The sequence below is a fragment of the Synchiropus splendidus genome, chromosome 4, assembly GCF_027744825.2.
Source record: "Synchiropus splendidus isolate RoL2022-P1 chromosome 4, RoL_Sspl_1.0, whole genome shotgun sequence".
In the NCBI taxonomy this organism is placed as follows: Eukaryota; Metazoa; Chordata; class Actinopteri; order Syngnathiformes; family Callionymidae; genus Synchiropus; species Synchiropus splendidus.
This window is the reverse complement of record NC_071337.1, coordinates 28,735,016-28,755,283: the sequence shown is the minus strand read 5'-3', so window position 1 is coordinate 28,755,283 and position 20,268 is coordinate 28,735,016. Positions and strand designations below refer to the sequence as shown.

The 20,268-nt window shown below is 41.9% G+C and overlaps 2 protein-coding genes across 6 annotated transcripts in view; both read right to left on the bottom strand.

The window, feature by feature from the left end:
• med30 (mediator complex subunit 30) overlaps positions 1 to 11,762 on the bottom strand; it is a 34,956-nt gene extending 23,194 nt beyond the window's left edge. For 3 of the 5 annotated variants that reach the window (XM_053863253.1, XM_053863250.1, XM_053863252.1), the window contains exons 1-4: positions 11,701 to 11,750; positions 11,026 to 11,351; positions 8,458 to 8,616; positions 2,276 to 2,377 (exon numbers count right to left, since the gene is read on the bottom strand). In XM_053863253.1, the coding sequence (XP_053719228.1) occupies positions 2,276 to 2,377; positions 8,458 to 8,616; positions 11,026 to 11,289 (525 nt within the window). In that variant the 5' untranslated portion in view covers positions 11,290 to 11,351; positions 11,701 to 11,750. Of the gene's footprint in view, positions 1 to 2,275; positions 2,378 to 8,457; positions 8,617 to 11,025; positions 11,352 to 11,700 lie in introns of all 5 variants that reach the window. The other 2 variants (XM_053863251.1, XM_053863254.1) reach the window with 2 other exon arrangements.
• Positions 11,763 to 13,151: 1,389 nt separating this feature from the next.
• LOC128757522 (proton-coupled zinc antiporter SLC30A8-like) lies at positions 13,152 to 19,071 on the bottom strand. The gene is made up of 9 exons (XM_053862874.1): positions 18,791 to 19,071; positions 17,334 to 17,494; positions 16,965 to 17,111; positions 16,727 to 16,880; positions 16,497 to 16,654; positions 14,793 to 14,905; positions 14,596 to 14,701; positions 14,311 to 14,445; positions 13,152 to 13,662 (listed from the first exon to the last, which is right to left on the bottom strand). Exons 1-9 carry the CDS (start codon positions 18,862 to 18,864, stop codon positions 13,517 to 13,519), a joined length of 1,194 nt encoding a protein of 397 aa, XP_053718849.1. The 5' UTR covers positions 18,865 to 19,071; the 3' UTR covers positions 13,152 to 13,516.
• Between the last annotated feature and the right edge of the window lie 1,197 nt (positions 19,072 to 20,268).

Below are 20,268 nucleotides of genomic sequence, written 5' to 3'. Positions count from 1 at the left end.
AAATCATAAAACAATAATAATAAAAAAAAAATTAAAGCCTCTCCAAAATGAACATAACAGTTTTACTGTGAAGGTTTCATGCCGATTTGAATTAAAAGGAACTGCTTGTATTCAAAAGTAAAGTACATCAAGCTCCCAGCTTGAGTTCAGCATGTCACATTATGCGCCTCTCTTTGTCAGCCATCCAACAATTTGGCAAAGACAGACAATTTATTGACGTCATGAGGTGTGAACAACATTCTTTTTGAAACGCAGCTTTGTTTGTGACAGACTCCGCTTGTTATGGAAGTGGCCATGAGCTGCCTATGTACAGGGTTTACTGCAATGTTTCATTGTACTGTTAACATTTAAAAGCCATTAGGGGAGCAGTGAGGGGAGCTTAAAAATAACCAGTCCTCATCTACGCTGCGGCTGACACTCCTGACCTTGGACCATTATTGAGCACATTGACTCAGACAGCCTGGTGTACAGAAACTGTACGGCACAAAGAGATGGAGCAGCAGACAGACTGAAATCTCCTCTCTATATACAGCCAGAGGATGTAAAAGGCCTCCTAAAGAGCACATGCTCTTTACAAGAACCTTTGGCCCCATCCAGTTCGTGCAGCTCTCTGTTTGCAGCTCTCAGATTGGCTGTGAGACTTAAGTAAGTTGCAAAAAAATTGCATTTCTAGTCTCAAATAAATGTTTCTTATTTAGGCTTCTTCAGTAGCTTGGCATTGTTAAGATTTTATGTCACATTCTAAAAACCGTAGCCACAGTTACATCAGTATTATATTTTGAATTGTCGATTGTTCATCTCAATCTGCACAGTAGTCCATTTTCACACTTTGAACAATGAAGAAATCCCAAGAAACACCACCAAAGGAACATCGGCCAAAGCCCAATTGTACTCAGTTGAAAGTGTTGCAGAAAATCCATTTTAAATTGTGAACATTGCTGCTACTGACCCTCGGCTATTTTGGCATATTATTTACTGAAATACATTACAGAAAATGCATTTGCCTAAAAAATGTCTCCAGAAACGGGTGGGCAATACGGCAAAAATACATATGATGATTTCTTTATTTTATTTAAATAACAATTTCTATTTCATTATTTTATCTTTTTTGTGTGATTTTATTCTAATTTGGGAAATGTACAGACAAATCTTCTACATTCTATGCCTCAGCTTCACATTTTGGAGCGCATTTATTTGGTTATGCATTTAGTTTTTTCGGCAACATTTAAACCACAAAGCAAACTTCGATGGTCTGCGAGTGTCACTAAAGTTTTGAAGTGAGACGTCACGTTAGCCATTAGCTGTGTTAACCATGCAGTGCAGTCTTTGGCGACCGACAAGGAACACTAAATCATTCTGTTGTGCGGGTGTGTGGTCATGTTCGAGGTGCATCACATTTAAAGACAAGTCCAAGATACGCATTCACGTGGCTTCTTCACTGAGTGTGGGATGAGGAGCATGGTACGAGTGACTGACAAATCAACACATAAACTTAGATCTACAGTGTATAGAAAGAATGTGACCGAATCCATGCAATCTCCTCACATTGGTAGATTGTCAACACGTTCTAATTGTTCATAGTTTAACATCATCATATTATCTACCTCTGTCTCCGGACAAAAGAGGGGAAATAAGTGGATCATTTCCCACTGCACACTTGACAGTCTCTCACGGCACACTAGCATGCTGCAGCACACTGGTTGAAAAGTACTGCGGTACATCCATGCATTCACAAACACACATACAGTATCTCAAAGGACGTAATGATTCACCATCAAGGAACCGCCCATGTACAGAGCCAGATCAGCGTGGTAGTATCCCACTCATGGTCCCAGACTGTGACCCAGACTAGGTGGCTCCCGCAGTCCGGATACATCACTGATAATAGGACGAGGTAAAGCATGTCAGCCTTACTTGGTGAATAGGACAACTTCAAATTCTTCCAGCACAGACAGCAATCAAAAGCCCAACACAGTATGCGTGACGCCGAACAGTATAATTCAATGTTTCTCCAATGCTGACAGATGCAAAATCAGTGGAACCAACATGTACACCACTAGTATATGGGTCAGACAGACTCTTCTTACTCCACTCATGATGACTTCACTCTCAGATGGAGCTGGAGAGCTCGCATTATCAAACACCTGAAAATGTAGCTTTTGATAGTGATGGACCAAAGTGCAAAGACAAGACTGTTGGACTCTTGTTCTGTCACATTCTCAGTTTAACATCCACAGTGAATACAAAAAAGACAACCATAGCAATAGCACAGTACCTTGGTGACCTCCAAAACCTCTCTCCTCTCCTCGGCCGTCTGCCGGCCCTGGCTGGTGGAGCGATCCTCGTGTTTGTCGTCCTCCACAAAAGGTATCAGTTGCTGCAAGACAGAAAGCAAATAGAAATCCAGATACATAATTAATTGTAAGACAATCTACTAAAAATCGCTGACCTGGCTTGACGGGATCGATCCACTGAGTCATGTATGCCATGCTGAACTGAACTCTACCTACTTTACAATTCCCTTTCACTTTGGTGTCCACTGATAAAAGCGCTGCATTTTGTCATTATCAGCAACTGAGTGCAGCTATACGTAAGACTTATGTGTGTAAAGGTAATCTCGACCTCCGCGTGCTCTCCTAAGCTTGCAGTATTCCTGTTATGGCTTATAATAATCTTATTCCCAAGAAGTGGGGAAAAGCGAGTGATTCTGTGTAAGCTCTTGAACACAGACCAAGCACTTCTTCAGCTGAGACGGACAGAGTGAGAGAGAGAAAGTAGTCAAGTGGGAGAATAATTCATTTTTAATGCCCTGTGCGCTTGACCTTGTCTGCTTGACACTACTGAGCTTATCTTGCAAGTATCTTCAGGGAGCTGACATTTCACTCTGCAGGTTGGCAGAACATCGCCCTCTAGTGGTCACTGTGGGGTGAAGTAAGTTAAAAATTCAAGTCTTTGTTCCTCTCACGCATCCACTTATTCCCGGCAGGCGTTGCAGGGCACAGAGAGACAAGCATTCACAGACACTCACTGAGAACCTTGAGTCACCAATTCACCTCTGTGTGTTTTAGAATTGTGGGAGGAAATCAGAGTGCCCAGAGAAAACCCACGCAACCACAGAAAAAGCAGACAAACTCCATGCAGAAAAAAATAAGGGGGTCACTCCAACCCTGTGAGATGCCTCGAGCTGAAGTTGAACCTACGACATTCTTGCGGTGAAGCTGCAGAACTACACCACCATGCTGCCTTCAGGTTAATCTCATGGCGGAAAACTAATGCAAAAGACCAGCAGCAGTGACTTCCTCTGCCGTATGTAGCAACTGGAGGAAATCAATTTTCCAACAATGGACGCGAAGCAGTCAAGGAACGAGCCGTGGTTCCCTACATGTAGCTTCCTATAGACCTTTAGCTGATGCTTGATCATAAGGACTTCCATAGCATACAGACCACCTGTCTGGTATTCAAAGAGCTGGGGGGATTCAAATGAAGTTCACCTTACTCAGCATTTGCATGGAAGCTGCCTTATTTACGGTGTGCTCGAGTGCAATGTCAGGCACAGGTCCTCTCATGTTGTGGTGGCATTTCAGAAAAAATGTCATGATAAAACTGTCCATGGAAACATAAATACACCTGAAAAGTTTTCCCACTTTCACAAGGACACTTTCAGACATTTTGCAAAAATGAAATAGAAACACCTTCCACCTCACAGCACGTGACAGCAGCCTTTAGTTCCTGTAATTGGTGAGGTGGGGCTTTGCAAGATCGTACAAGATCAACCCACAGATACTCAATTAGATCCAGATCTGTGATAATGAATCCAATTTCACACTGTCAGCTTGCTGTGTTGGTTGAAAACATTGCCCAGCTGTCGATTATTGACACAGGAATGGGTGTTTTCCTGAAAGACAGTCTTTCTCTGAATCATCCCAGCGAAGGACACAGGCAAGCAACCTTCCACATGAAAAAACTTACTTGGAAGAGCATTCCTCAAACAGCTAGAACACAATTGATCAGTAGAGATTGTCTGGGTTCATATCTTGATGTCCCGTAGCCCCTTGACTCTCAAAGGCCAGGCCTTTCCATGGCTTGCATAAAACAAAACTATCAAGCTGGTGGGAAAACAGAAACATCAATTCGTCGATCTTACTAGCTTGCACGCATCAATCATTGAACCGCAGTATTAACCCTGACTTGTCACCATAGCTCCGCGTCAGCAGCTGGAAATATGTTGCATTCTTTGGTGTGACTGGATGTTTTGCACTTTCACTGTGAGCATATGATATTTTATAAACACTCCAGCAAATACAACCAAGCATACACAGGTATTTATGACTCCAAAGGTGAGCCTCTATCATGGACCTTAATAATTCAAGTCAATCATCACACTACAGCAAAAGCGCACCTGACTTAAAAGGTAATGGGCTAATTTCAGCTGGAGGAAATGAAATGTGGTGAGCCGAGCAGAAAAGATGGATGGGTGGCATAATGTGCGTGTGCATGTTTGTGAAGCCGTACACCGTTCGGAAGCGTGTGTGCGAATGAGTCATAACCCCTGCCATTTTCATTGAAAGATGGATGTGGTTTCCTGCCTGGCAAAGAAGAATGGGCTAATGAACTTCTCCCCGTTTCCGTGCTGAGGCCGGAAAAATGTCAGACAAAAAAAACAAGCTTGATAAAAAGGAGAAATTAACTTGGCAGGAGAACGTCGAAGGACCATGGGAAGTTCAATGATGGCAAGAAATGAAATACAGGAAGACAAACCGGAGAACTGGAGAACCACACTTGTTTCCTAATTTAAAACAAAACACAATAATAAAAACCTGCCTACCGAACTGACAAGAAAAGCTTAAGAGTTGGCACATTGAAGAAAACATCATTTAACAAGAGCTGTCACATTAGAGTGTGTGGCAGCAGACAGGCATTGAGAGGCCCATTTTTTAGGACTATTATTTGACAATTGATTTTCAAATTTGGACATTTCATTCTCCCGTCAGATTTCTTCATTATGACGCTTGTTTCATCATGTTATCATAAACATATTATATGGGATATTCCTGTGTTATCAAGCACCGGGCTTCCCCAGCCTAACCTATGACCTACAGCTCACTCAACAAGGAAGGAGTTTGAAAAGGTTCCATTTTGCTGCTACACAGTGAACCATCGGATCTGATTTCTATCCGACAACATCTGGATGTCGCAGGTGCCACTCTAGAAATGATGCGATCATGCCTTCATGTTTGTGCTTGGTCCTCTACTCATTTCATTATATCCAAACTTACCTAAAGATCAGTCACTCATAGTTTTGTTTGTTCTTTTTAAAGTCTGTCTAAATTCAAAATCTCATACTGTTTGATGGATGTCTCAGATTGTATGTCTGGAACAGTTCCCCTATTCTCCCTCTGCATCTCTTAACCGGTTTGTGACAGTTGCCGGGATCTATCTAAGGATGCGTACACGCCTAACAGGCCACTGATGCATCTAGAGCAGAGCACATGGGGGAATTGGTTAAAATATATAACGCGATCCATCGACTGCATTCAACATCACCCAAACAGGTCATGGCTGTTGTGGCCCTCAAAGGGTGTAATAAGCTAAGTTGAGGTTAATAACGTCATCATTGTGTGACTTGGAAGAAAAAAAGCTGATAAATGTAATATTTGCTGATATTAATAAATATAAATATAAACTTTGTTCATTATTGCCAATTGTGAACATAAAATGTTAATTGTTCCCAGATATTCACGAGGCAGCATGGATACATTCACCACGTCTGTGTTGAGGGAAAAAACAAAGAATGTCATTATTAATTGGTAACATAGCAATTTTGCCTTGGTTTGAGTTTTACATTTTTTTTCCTCAGTCAAAGACTGAGAATTAAATATGGTATGTTATGATGTCAAAAATCAAATGAGGTGAAGCACATTAAGAGACTAAATGTAAGCAAACGATAACGTCCACATTTTGTGGCATGACAAAGGTTAAAAACTGAGGCAGCAGAAATGAGACAACAGCTGGATGGATATGGAGGAAAACGCTGAGGTGTGCATCGGGTCCAGCTGTTCATCGCACGGGTCTGTTGCTAATTAGACTGCAATGAGGTCACGAAGACTGAGTCATTGATTCCACTTCCTGCGCGGAGAGCCAATAGCACTCAGACTGTCAGACAAGCACCTAAATTCCTCAGGATGATAAATGGCATGCATGTCGAGGCCAAGATCAACAGATAAACAGGGTGCATGGATCAGCCCTGGACTGGAAAGTGATGAATAAATGAGTTACGGCTTCAGAGGGCAGAGAACGCGGGAGACAATCACAAGGACTGAAACTGAAGTACTACAGACAGACTATCAGAGTTATTCTTCTGGACTTCAAGTCGAGTAAACAAGTATATTTCTTACGATCATCAGAGAAAGTAAATGACTCAAAGTTTTGAAGTGTTGTGGCAGCCATCGCACACATTTGTTCCAATTTAATCCCAGTCTCCCACCAGCTCTTCTATTCTCAGTCGGCATCTGCAGAGAGAGATTAGCTCTGAGCCGATCTATAGAAACAGGGAAGGGACTGCTGCAGTCATAAATCCAATCAAACAGTGGTAGCCTAGGCATCGCGCTGCATGCCGCTCGAAAAAGACTCGCTTAATCAACACATTTGATCCATCACAGTCATCAGTTTGGTTCACTGGTCACAGCTGTCTACGTTCTTGTCTTATATGCATAAGACAAGAACGTAGACAGTCAGACGGATTCACTCCATAGGCCAGAATGACCCAACAAATCTTCTGAAAGACCTTCAAGGGAGTGGATGCGGTGGGACTGGGGAACAGTAGGTGCATGTGTGTTTTGGTTTAACACACACATAAGAAAGGGGCACAGTGATGATGTACCTGCAAATGTTATCTTGTTAAAAGGGCCCCCACAGTAAAATGTTCTTTCTTCAGTTAAACCTAACTCTCTAACACTCCATCAAAATGCCTTTTTTACTGTAACAGCTTTCATTTAAGTGCACCAAATCGCCGGTTCAAGGAGGACTACAGTGTTCCGTACCACTTTCAACTGACCATAAGCATTGCTCGCCATTTAGAGCAGCTTATGCAGACCTAAAAACAAAACTGACTCATATATTGTCTTGGCAAGCTCATTGTCGTAATGGCAAAACCATGTACCCTCAAGTCGTTTCTCTGCACCCTCGTTTGATACGCTTGCAGTTCACATGTGGACGATGGCAAGCTTTGTTTTATTTTTCAGCAGTCCACTTGTTCTGCACTCTCTTACAAAGTTAACATGCATGTGACTTAAATGCACCTTTTTTTATGAAAGAATATGAATAATTATCACAGGCAGTTAGAAGCCTGTATGTCATTGATGAGCGTGGCAAAGCGTGACAACAAAACGTTTTAAGTTATGTCAGTGATAAATAAATATTTCCATTGCTGTGTTATTACTATGTGAAGCGTTAAGTGCTATATTAATGCGATTGCAATGTCTTGATTTGCAACCGTATTTGCTGTATAATAGGCACCATAGGCACAACTCTGATTCCTCCCCTTCCTCCGTTGAATATGAATTTTTGAACAACCACTGACATGAAAAGTGAATAAAAATCAGCACCCCAGATTGATGTAATAGTTCTTTCTGTGTTTCGGTTTTTGTAGCAAGTTTGGGGAATATAGCTGACATTACTACTGATGGGTCCACCCTTCCATAGGTGCTGTCCCGGTGACTATAGCAACCTAATCCAATGTGCTTTTTTCTAGAAAGAAAATACTTAAATTTAGAGTGTGAAACCACCTGGTCAGTCAAAACACAGCTTAGATAGCATCCACACAGAAGAACAACCTTTCAGTCCTGCAGCACATGTCTGTCTTGAGGTGGCTTTGTCACACCACAAGCGTGATGCACATGTTTTTGGGGTGACCTGTTATCGTGTAGCAGGTGGTATTTGAGGCCGGCTCACTCAGATCAGCTCAGATCAGCATGGCCAACCTGTGACTGAGAGGCTCACGGTTTGATTTACGTGTCACTGCATACCTGACACTTGATCCCAGTGTGACAACCATGGAATAGTACCATTTACCATGTTCTTGATTGCCAACATTTAATCTAATCCAATCACATGGTGCTGGTGGTCTTCCATTAGAGGGGCCTATTCTGCAGATCTACAAGTGGACCCAAGTAGATTTACATGAACTCAAGTTAGAATGCAAACAGATAACTACATCAATGCTTACTATTCAAGCGTCTTTAATTATATGCGGAAGAAAGAAAAAAAATCCCAATGGCATGCGACAAAAAACCACAAGGAGACCTGACCTCCCTCAGTCTTTGGCTCAGCACCACCAAGACTTTGCTTCCGTTGGTTCAATCGAGCTCGGGACCCCTGCTCGACTGCATGACGTCAGTCATACTACTGGGAATTTTACCTTCAGTAAACAGATTCAATTGAATCCATCCTTTTGCTCACCTCAGGTAGAATAGGATCCAAGCCAGAGCAGTTTTCTGTGCATTTATCGTAGACGAGCCGCAGCTTGCGGAACAGCATAGAGAGCATCTTCAGATGCTCCTGAAGTTTTCCCAGCCTGTCTTGATGAGTGTTTGGGTGGTATGTAACTCCATTTGGCAGCTGTAAAGCAGCAGAGATATTTCGTTAGCTAAGACGATGTTTACAAGTCCTAATGGAAAGAAAGCCATTGATCCCAGTTCCCTGCCAAAAGCAATACTGCAGTTCTTTAACTGGCCTGTTGGAAGAGACAGGAGGAGACACTCTTTATTTACACCGAGGACTGATGCGTGAAGCTATCTTCACTTCTCATGTTCACGACTTGTTGACGCAGAGAAACATGTAAACACAAGCCTCCCACTGTTAATTGGTTTTGACAGGCAGAAGCGACACCACTTCTCCTTAGCCATAGCAGGTGTTAAAAACAAGACACGTTTTTCATGTGGATGATCGACGAGTCCCTGGGGCAGAAGTGTCCGATTATTGACACACAGCATGACAAGATACAAGCCTCCTGCATTCAGGGCACAAACATTGCAGACATAAAGAGAGGTGGGACAGACAGGGTGTAGAGCAACACAGACTCTATATTACTACACATACAAGCAGTGATTTACAAACATATGCCTGATGGTATCTTACTTCATCATTGCACCACTAAGACAGACTGCCTCTGGGCAGTTGTAACACACCCAAGATCAAGTTCACCGACATCGACCGCAGGACATGATGGCGATGCAGAGGAAAGTGTTAAAGTTAAAAGTTAAAGATACTCGTACCATCAATGATTCATTGGAGGAATCAAGTGAATTTCAATTTACAATTTTACTCAGTCCTGTCTCAGTTTCCGACAGGGCAGACTCGGAATTTGTATTCAAACCTGGTCAGGCCGAAAGAGAAAACTGTCCAAAAAAGGGCCACAATGGGTGCATGTTTATACATACACACACACACACATATATATATATATATATAATGAAAACTAGGCGACAAAATTAATCGTTCCTCACCCAATATTCAAACCAACGCTGTGCACCGTGATGGTGCGAGCCACAGTGCAAAAGATGTAAAGACCAAAAGGGAGGACATGCACTGTGCCATCATGCACAATATTTAAGTTCTGTCTCATTGTTAGTTTCATAGCAGTGTTTCAAATGAACACAAAAGTAAATAAATAACAACAAGTTCTATTACACCAGTATTTCAAGTAATAAATAAAAATATATATAATATAAATTAAGTGAGTGTGCACCTGAACAGTGTGACCAAAATGATGTTTGACCTACCTCCACAGGATTTGGATCACAGGTGCACTTGGAAACAAATTTTAAAAATTGCATGTCTTAAGAACTACTTCACTTCCAGCCAAGTGCTTAACTGTGGAGACTGAAAACGCTATGTGATTGAGGTAATGTATCGCGGGCCACATGAAAAGTCTCGGTGGGCTGGATGTGGGCTTCAGGCTGCCTATTCAGCGGCCATGGTCGAAAGCTAACTCATTTTGGCTGCTTCATACTCCGCTTGGATACTGTGCGTAATATTGGTCACTGCACAAACCTCCTGACCACAGGTGAGTGTGGAATGCAGATGAGATTTACTGGTGTCCCAATCCCTGACAATACTGCACAAAAAAAGCGAAGGGAAGACGTCAACTGTGGGACTGATCTCATCTAAATGTCATCCCTGATTCAACCCTAATTGCTTGCCCCAGCTCAGGTCAAAACAAACCTCCCTCCACATTTCAGAAAGGAATAGAGGATGATAAACCAGGGAAAGTATTATGTCAATCGAGAGTCCCCCGAAAACATGGCGCGACAAACCTGTGTGTGTGTGTGTGGGCTTGTTGTGGGGACCAATTCCTGACAGCACACTATCCTTGCGGGGGACCTTATGTCCAAACCTCTCTCAGATACTCCATCTAATCTCTTTCCATTCACTGTGAGGGACAAATTACCGTTCAAACTTTGATTTCAAAAGATCATGAATTCATTTTTTTCTGCATTTAAGGGGAGTGTATTTACATCAAGGCAATATCTAATTTTCTTCATTTCCATGTAAGTGTTCTAAGTTAATGTTTTTAGAAAGATAGAGAAATTAGAATATTATTTAGACTTAAGTGCTCAAGTCAAGACTCAAATACAATATACAAGTCAACCTTCATTGCCTAGCGTGCCCACTTACCATGAAAATGTCTTCATTACGTTACAAGCCAAAATAACAATTTCCACCATGACTATATGAGTATATTGAGCGCTGTCTCTAACAACTATTCTACTTGGCCACATTTTAATGCGACTATAAAGCAGTTCAAAGTCAAAGGAGTTCTTTACATGTAGCGCAACTTACTGTGATTATTAGACTCAATACCATGTTTCAATGGTCGACAGACAGATGGGCGACAGCAACATTTGTGAACACAAATCAAAAGCGTTTGTGAGTGAAAAATCTTTCACCACAATATCAACAAGACCACTGAAAATGAATGATGAACGGTCACACCACAACAGGTACCAGAAAGGGGTGTTGACACACCTGCATGTTTCTCAGCAGCTGGAAGATCTCCATCGTCCTCAGGACGATGTCTTGGACCGCCTCCTGGCCAATACGACAGAGCGTGGCAGTGTTGACATCCCGCGCTGCCTGTACCTGCTGAGGTGGTTGTGGCTGCAGCTGTGGAGGAGGTTGGCCTCCAAATGCCATGGTCGGGGTGGTCATGGAGACCTCAGGTGAAGATGATGTAGGTAGGGGATTATGAGACAGGACCTTTGCTACACAACATGCCTCACATGCCTTCATGAAGACAGAAGAGGAAGGAGAAATATTTTAAAATTTTACTTTTTTTCCTTTTCCATTCGACACTGTAAAGAGAGCAGAACATTAGCTAGGTTTAATCCAACATATTATAGCTAAAACAGTCACTTTTGTTAACGATTTACGCTTGAGATAACTCAAATCCCCCAGTTTAAAAAGATTTCTCACGATGGAAATAGGAAAGCCAAACATCTAAAGCGGCGAAAAAGTCACTTTCATAACAATGCAGTGCAAACAGTTTGTCACTTCAGCTCGCAGGCAAACAGCAGAGGACACTTTTCGGCATTGTTGAGCTTATTTCTGTTTAATCAAGTTGAACCTGAACAAAAGGTGTGGACAAGCACGACTACGTCCTAGAAAACACACGCGGCAGCCCGTCTGGCAACGCATTTGTACCTGCGGGATGATATATTGTCTGTTTTGATGACATGTCAAGTCCCCTGATCTGCTCCAGGAACCGCGAGTTTTGGAACTCACGCGAGACTTTAAAGGGCTGTAACTCCTGGAGTAGATACGCAGCTGAATAGTCAGGTTCCTTTGACAGGTTCTTTGGACTTTGACGAGATATGACGTTCATCTGCCCTTTATAACAATGTATGTATACAGATATATGCGAATTCAGGTGTATTAATGGAGTCACTGAGCTTGATTATTATTGAGGTATTCAAGGTGTATTTCTAACAGTACGGTAAAAGACAGAAGCGCAGTGCACTTTCTGTCTGAAGTGGCACGTCGCCATCGTGCGCCTTATTTTAGATTACATCTTTTTTTACTTATTAAACATGAATATTTTCACTATTTCACAAAGCACAATTTTACGGATTGATTTCTTAACTTGTAAATGTTATAGTCTTCATTTCTTTTAACCATTTTACTTTTGATTTTCAAAGTTTTGTGTTTACAAATAATATACTGTACATTTGCTCAATGATCCTGATCCCGATCAGTGCAGTCTACCGATTTTGCCATCCACTAGACATTTTCACCGTCATTTGAGTGCTTAATAGAATTGATTTAAATTCATGAACGGCTTTAAACCAGACAGCCGGCTGCTTCTTCAGCGTGTGTTCCGCTGTGTTGAATCTTTTCCACAGACCCAGCGTTATTATTTTCTTGTAAAAGCAAAAGACTTTCCCCTTCAGGCACGAATGCAGCTGAAAAACCAGATTAGTCTCCTCATTACTTCATTTACATTCCTCATTCAAGTTTAAAGTTTCAGGCTGGGTTTCAATTTGTCTTTTATCTGGAGCACATTTAGTGTAATAATACCCCCAAGTCTTTATTCGTCTGTTACACTTCTTCAGTCCACAACCAGAACACAATTCTGGTTCCCAGCGCAGCTGCTTCATAGTAGAAGTCACCAGGTTCACAATCAAATTACAACCTTGACTGTTCAAAAATTTGTGTAATTCAATTCAATGTTCTTTTTACTTGCAGATCCAGATTCAAAATATGAAATGCATCCCATTGAAGAGCATTCAAGAAACACAGAGCTGCACCGCTTTGTTTTTTTTAATAATGAAGAGCATAATTGTCGACAGGGTGAAGAAGCTTAGTCATCTGGGGACAGAGAGTACAACAGCTACTCCCCTACATTCCCCAATTAGAGTGGCTTGGATACACTACAGTTTCCCCATAGTAAAGCCAGAGGAGGTTTCAGGGGAAAGGGAAGTCTGGGCCTCTTTCCCCCAGCTGCTGCCCCACGACCTCAGATGCGTGGAGGAGCAATGGGTGGATGGCATTTATGTCACCTTATATGAAGTACTGCAACATAACCAGCGACAATACGGGGTCTCCTACATGACACAGACAGCAATGAAAACAAGCAATTAGTTGTTTGACATTTGTTCACTTTATTGAAACATACAAGTATTTAACCAACAGTTATTCAACGAGTTGAAGTGAGAATAAAATGCATCACTAAAACATGGGAGTCAGGTGTTGCACGTGTGTGGGCACTCAAGTAAATTTACTCAGGTGTTTGAAGCACCTTTATTTATTTATTTATTTACATTCAAGAGTTGATCAGGTTTAGTTCTACTCAAAAATACTGGTTGATGCAGAGAAAAACTGGAAACAACAGCACACACTAAAACACAGATATAAAGTCTCTAGACTACATTAACCCTCTTGTCTATCAAACCCAACTATAAAAAGGTGCGGCCAGGAGAGCTGCTGCTCTTTCTCCTGATCAGATGAATGATGGTGTGGCCTAAACTTTGGGATCCTCACAGAGAGTACATCCAGGCTTGAGGTCAGCTTGCCGCTCCATTTGAATCGTGACCGAATGGAAGTTGTAAGACGAGAAACAGGCTTGCGTCATCTCTCGTAGAACCGTCTGGGCATCCACGGTGTCATCTGTGGACACCAGAAGTTATCACTGACACTGAGTAAATCATGCTCCCGCAGTTTTATGTTAGTTTGTTCCAGTCCCATTGGACAAGATCAAACATAAACATCATTTGTCAGCTGTTAGACGATGGGCACTGACATGTCGATGGATAACAGGTCGGACTCTGTCTTCTTTGAGCGTGATTGTGATGTTATACTTTGAGGCAGAAATGTGACCTCTTTCAACCCTTTGTCTAGACCCGAGGCAAATAGACTTGAGATATGGATTTCAAACAAAGTCAAAAGTTTATTGGGCCTGTCCAGGTAGAGTGTGCGAGAACAAGAGGTGCTCTCTCTTTGACTCTGTGTTTCAGCATATCTATGTTAGTGAGGTCCAATTTCAGGAAAAACACCTCCTTGTGGGGCCCTTTTGAGGATAAAGACCTCTAAATAAGTAGGTCATTATAATTGTTTCAGTTTGGTTCAGAGTCCTGGTTAAGGCTAGCCATGTGTTTTGGATGGTTAGGTTTAGGGTGAGATGCTGGGGAAAGAGTTATGGCAATGAGTGGACCCTGCAAAGATGGTGCGACAAACCTGTGCGTGTGTGGTCACTTCCCCATACGTGACAATTACATTAATAATGTTTATTTCAACATTTTAGTTCCGAGTACTCACCGATGGCCACGTGTGCAGATAGCACTGCTTGGTTCACAGTGAGGGCCCAAATGTGAAGGTTGTGGATCGCTGTCACTCCCTTCACTGCTAATAGTCCGTCCCGGACCTCACTGTAGCTCACCCCTGCTGGAGCACCTGTGAGTTGGAACGCCAAGAGAGATGCCATTAACAACAGCCCTCCTCTACTTACTGTGTGGCTTATGTCAAGTCATGTTAAGTCATGGTATCTTAACATTTCCCTTGCTTGAGCACTACCTGAGCTTAGCGAGGGCTAGAGGGACTCACCTTCCATCAGAACGACCAGGATGTCTCTCAGCACGGTGAAGGTGGTGCATAAGACCAGCACGGAGAACAGGAAGGTACAGATGGGGTCAGCCATCTTGTATTCAGGCTGAAAGAGATGACATGACAACAATTTATATGCAGTCATCCTGACAGAAAGGTGAACTTCAACAACAGCCAGTGTGTTCACGGCTGCTCACCTTGAAGAAGATGATGATGGCACTGATCAGCACACTGATGCTCTGCAGCAGGTCTCCCACCACATGGACAAACGCTGCCCGAACACTGGCATTGGCCTGTTGAGCTTTTCGCCCTGAAATAGAATTAAGAGTTCATAAATCACTTTATTCATTATCTTGAATTCAAGATTAGCCACCAAACTGCTTTTAACTTGTGGGATTTGTTAATCCAGACTGCCACTGACAAACCAATGGTGGAGTCACATATAAACACCTACTTATAAATGATTCGATAACCGAGACATACTCTAGTCAGCACTTCAGACCAGACAGGAACAAATCATCCCTCATAACTACGGCTGCAAGTCGACTGACATCAACTACTAAACTAGCCGCAGAGGCGTTCATTAGTCAAGTAGTTGCGGCAACATCATCCTCTCAAAGGACACATTTTGAGCAATAAAATTGACACCATACAAGTCTTATTTACATTCTATTTTTGTTTTAGAATCACCCAACACTAGAATCATGTTGTGTGTTTGTCAGCCTGTGCACTTCATGTGCTGACTGATGGATTCATTGTCAAGGTAGTTGGGGACCAGTGCACTATCAAAATAATCTCTAATATCTCTTACGAAGTGGACACATCGAAACAAATGCATAACACATTACACATCATGGAGGTGGACAAAAACATTGATGGTTTTTTCACAGAAAGAAATCCAGAAGGAATCTGTTGCTCATGGAACTCAAGCTGGACATATGAAGAGACGGACCGTGTGAGGACGGCTGCAGACTGGGCAGAAGTCTGTTTCTCATGATTGAAAACCAGCATTTTTATTGTCACCAATTTAATAAATGTCAAAACTTTTCCCTCTGCTTCAATGCTTCTCTATCGCGTCTTGATTGGCAGTATTTCATGTTTTTGTTTTTGTTTTTTTTTTCCGGGTAAGGGTGGAGGCTCAGCCACAAAAATCCTGACAGAAACCCTGCATGGACTTGTAATATGATTCACAGGCCACAAGTGAATCTTGTAGTTTCAATTCTAGTTTCAAAAACACACAAACAAACATAAAATTGTTGATGCCAGTCTATACAAGAGAGATCTACCACCCTTCAATGGAAGGGATTTATCATGATTTGCCATAAAACACATTTCATGTACGAAAAAACTGGCACCAAAAACACAGCTATTGACAGTGTTGCCCTATGTGACAAAGAATGATTTTGCTTCACTTTTTTCTTCACAGAAACACATTATGCACCTGATACTCTATAAAAAATATTCTTTGCGATTCAGACTCATTATACCACAAAGCTAAAACGATCATCACTGAAATCCCTTTGTCTGAAATATAAAGAATACACTGAACACATGTACTATGTGTAAACAGATATATAAACATTTAAGTTCAACAGCAACATAAAGCCAGGTGTATTCAGAATTTCATGTGACTGTGTTTAAAGGCATACAACATCCCAACATTGGAAAACTGAATCATCTTGACTGCTAACACAGAAAAAAGGGTTTTTAGATCATTTATCAAGTCAGGGTTGTGTCAAAAACACACAATAGGATATTTAAATGGTGTATGTGGGCACCTGGCTTGATTTTGGAAATGACTGTGAATCATGTTTTTAACGCAGCATGTGTGCATTTTGCATGTGTTAGAGGTCAACATCTGGCATGACCTCGACCCACATTTGTCACATGATCAAACTTACTAGCCTCATATCCAGGTACTTCCACATCCAAACAGTCCATATTGGAAACTGACTGAGGAGAGACGTGGGAGTTTCGTGTGTCCTTCTCATGACTGTGGCCATGTGAGAGTCCTCCATGACTGTGACCGTGGCCAGACTGGTGCAGGGTCAGAGCCATCCTGGTGATGAACATCGCAATGACATTCAATAAACAAACATGCACATGCAAAAACACAACGTGTTTGACTCACACAATGTTTGCCAGAACCGCACAGCCGGAGGTTATCAGCATGACTGTGCCATCGATGGTGTAGTCGTTGCTGATGAGACGCTCCACCGCCAGGTAGACCAGAATACCAGTCACCAGCCAGATGGTGCAGACTGACAGCAGCGCTCCCAAAATCTCTGGAAAGACATCCAGGGAAAAAAGGACATCTTGACTGGAGCTCCTGCACAGTCAAAACATTTATACACGGTGCTACGCTTCACCTGCACGATGCCACCCGTAGCTGAGCTTGTGGGTGGCTGGTCTGGAGGAGAGCCAGAGGGATAAGAGGCTGATGATGAAGCTTGTGAGGTCAACCAGGAGGTGAGCGGCGTCAGTCATTACTGCAAGACTGCCGGCAAAATAACCCCCTGGGAATAAAAGGACCGGTCAGCTTGCATAAAGAGAAGCGACGGCAACAGTGAATTCTTCACCCCACAACTTGAGGCACATTTCATTTTAGTGAGGCCTGAAACTTCCTCTTATTTAAGGCGAACTTAATATCATCAAAACTGATCTGTTCGCGAATGTAGACGGGAAACGGAAATTATGTGAAAATGTAAATTAAATGTTGAAAAAAAAGAAAGACTCACCCACAATTTCACCCGTCATAAAAAGCAGGCAGATGAATGAGACGACATACAGTCGCTTACTGGCAACCTTCTTCTCTCGCTCCCGATCTTCCTGCGCTCGGCTGTTGTCATGACAGTGCATGATGTTGCCCTCACTGTTCGAAACGATGCGACCCGCCAGGCTAACAGTCAGAAGTGAAAACACATCTTGTTAATTTGGACGCACACTGACTTGGATCATTCATACACCTGCAAGGACCACAAAACTCAACTTCAAGTTCAGCCACTCCGTTTTGTAAAAATGCATGAAACTAACAAAGGTTTAATGTCTTACTCGAGTGTGTTTATCATGTAAGGAGGCTGAATTAGAGAAGATGTGTTCAGGAACGCCAGGAATTTATCATAGACTGTTAAATGACGTCAACTAAAAAATCAAAGCAACTTCACTCCTCTAGTATTCTTTTCATCCACCCATTATCTTCATCATGCTGGATGGGTCACCTGTCTATCACAGCAAACATACAGTATGCACAGGCAACCACACTCACAGTCACACCTATGGACAATTTACAGTCATGAAATGAATGCTTGCAGATGCTGAGAAGAAACCCAGAGGAAGCCAACGCAAGCACGAGGGACAGACATACAAACTCCACACATGAAGGTAAACATGGCCCCTCCACACCAGCTGCAGCGCTGTGTATCTCTAAATGAATTTATTAACATGGGACTGTATAAAGTCAGTTAAAAGTTTAAAAAAAAGTTTCAGTTTGTTTTTTTATGAAAGAAAATTAAACACAATTGTGGCATCCCATGTTTGCCAAATACCTATATAAAAGTGTCTGTCTCTTGTTCATGTCTAAGATTGAACTGTTTCTTTTTCTTTCTCATCACAGTGCTCATGTCGGTCTTGCATTTAAATCAAGTCACAGCATGCCAATGGAAGGTAGTAGAGGGTCAGAAAGCTAGACCACTTCAGAAGAGCTCATTTGAAAGGTTCAGTAGTCTAACGTGATAAGGATGACTGTTCCTAAACACCTTATCTTAACAGTTTTCTAAAAGAAAAACAGTAAAAATCGTCTGCAGGTATATAAGAGTAAGAGTTAAAATCACAATGTATCGTCACATTTAAGATATAACTCCTTTTTTTTCTGATGTCAGGACTCATATTTTAATCCTACTTTGGTCAACGTTCAAATGAAGAGGTGAGAACCACTGAGTCAGCAATCAGTTGACCAGATCACCAGGTTTTGCACACTTCGCGTCTCAGGTTGGCCCCGTGTGGAAAACTGAAGAAACTGGGGCACAGAGCTTCCACACGACCACCAGCACACGGAGCTCACTTAGCAAAAGCTTGATGTCAAACACGCTGGCTTTTTAGCGAATCCATCAATTAATGTGCGCAGAAAATCGCTTGAACTTGGCCGTAAATAATTTTAATTTCACACCGAGTCTGAACTTTAAAAATAAAACATTACCTTCCAGTGATGACATATCCGGCTCTGGATTCGGTCACCAGGCGAGTTCTCTCTGGATCCTTCTTCTTGAACATAGCGAGTCCGTCAACGTTTTCTCGAGGTCTTGACTGGAGTCAGTGGAGTCACTCCAGACAAGCGACCATCCCCACAGTAGCGGAGCCTTGTGATCTTCAGCACCGTGTGCAAACATCGGCACAACACTTCTGTTGTTGAGGGAGGCAACTCGACTCAGACTATCACAGTTGAGATGAAGACCTTAATGCACTCATGTGGAAAGCCTTTCAAACACGCGCTGTCAATCAGCACTACTCACGTCCGTCCGTTTGTTCTTCACGCGCGACTTCCGTCACGTGCTTATTGATGAAGTTTTAAGTTTGTGCCAGACAAACATTCTTTTACTTTACTTTTACACCAATGCACTTTCTTCAGGTCGGCACAATTTCCCAACATGAATAAATTGATATAATTGATCTAACTTTATTTTCTTTCCCATACAATGTCACCATGGACAAGCTAAATGCGCGCTAAGGAAATAAAAATATCAACATAAATAAAATAAATAAACCGAAACCTCGTGTTAGCAAAATAAACTAATTATAAAGTGATAAATAATAAAAATGGCAAATTCATTCTTTACTTTAATGCATTGTCTAAAATGTATCATTATTTCACGTTAGTTCTGACTTGAGGCTGTTCTTTAACACTGCAGTGCAGAATCTTCTGCATGCTACAACATAACATAAACATAATAATAATCGTGAACAGCCTTGTTATTTTATTTTATTTTATTTTATTTATATTTTTTGTCAGCACTTTTTTCCAAAACAAACTTTCCTAGTTGGTGGGCTCCCCACTGACCATGGCAATAAATTTGATTCTGATTCTGATGAGAGTTTTTATGGTTAGAAATACAATTTTTCAAAATAGACAATATGCCGAAAAATGTAATTCAAAAACGTATTTAACTATATAGCCAAAAAGAAATCTAGCCTCTTATCCATTTCTTCCTTTATTTTTTGCTGCATCGCTTCAAATTCTTAGAATCACTCAGGTTTCCATGGATAGATTTGACTGCCTTTACTCCTCCCTTGTGCCCAGGGTGGTGGAGGCTCTGCATGTTAAACATGTATTTTGCTCATTATTTTAGATTCAGAAAAATGTTATAGGCAGTGAAGAGCACAGGATCTTGTGATGTTGGCTGCAATAAGAAAATAAAAGGCACATTGACAATGTGAGTGCTGTGGTCAGGAGGTTAACAGCTGTTTGGGCCATGCTGATGTCAGCCTGCAGCCTGAGGGGACAGTTCAAAGGAGGGGTCCGTAGCAGTTCTGCCTGAGTTTCCTAGAGACGTCATGAAGGGATGGATGAGGACAGCCAGCCACCTTCTTTGGAGAAGTACAATTACATCAACTTTGTCTGAAGGAAGTCGAAGCCCTACATTTGATACCGGAAGTACAATGTTTGTGAGCTCACTAAAG

Excerpts from the sequence above, each read along its gene's own strand:
- LOC128757522 (XM_053862874.1), bottom strand. The coding sequence starts at position 18,864 with ATGTTCAAGAAGAAGGATCCAGAGAGAACTCGCCTGGTGACCGAATCC. Across the intron at positions 16,655-16,726 it reads GCGGTTCTGGCAAACATTGT|GATGGCTCTGACCCTGCACC; the intron begins GTGAGTCAAACA and ends GTTCATCACCAG. Across the intron at positions 14,906-16,496 it reads AGTACCTGGATATGAGGCTA|GGCGAAAAGCTCAACAGGCC; the intron begins GTAAGTTTGATC and ends ATTCTATTTCAG.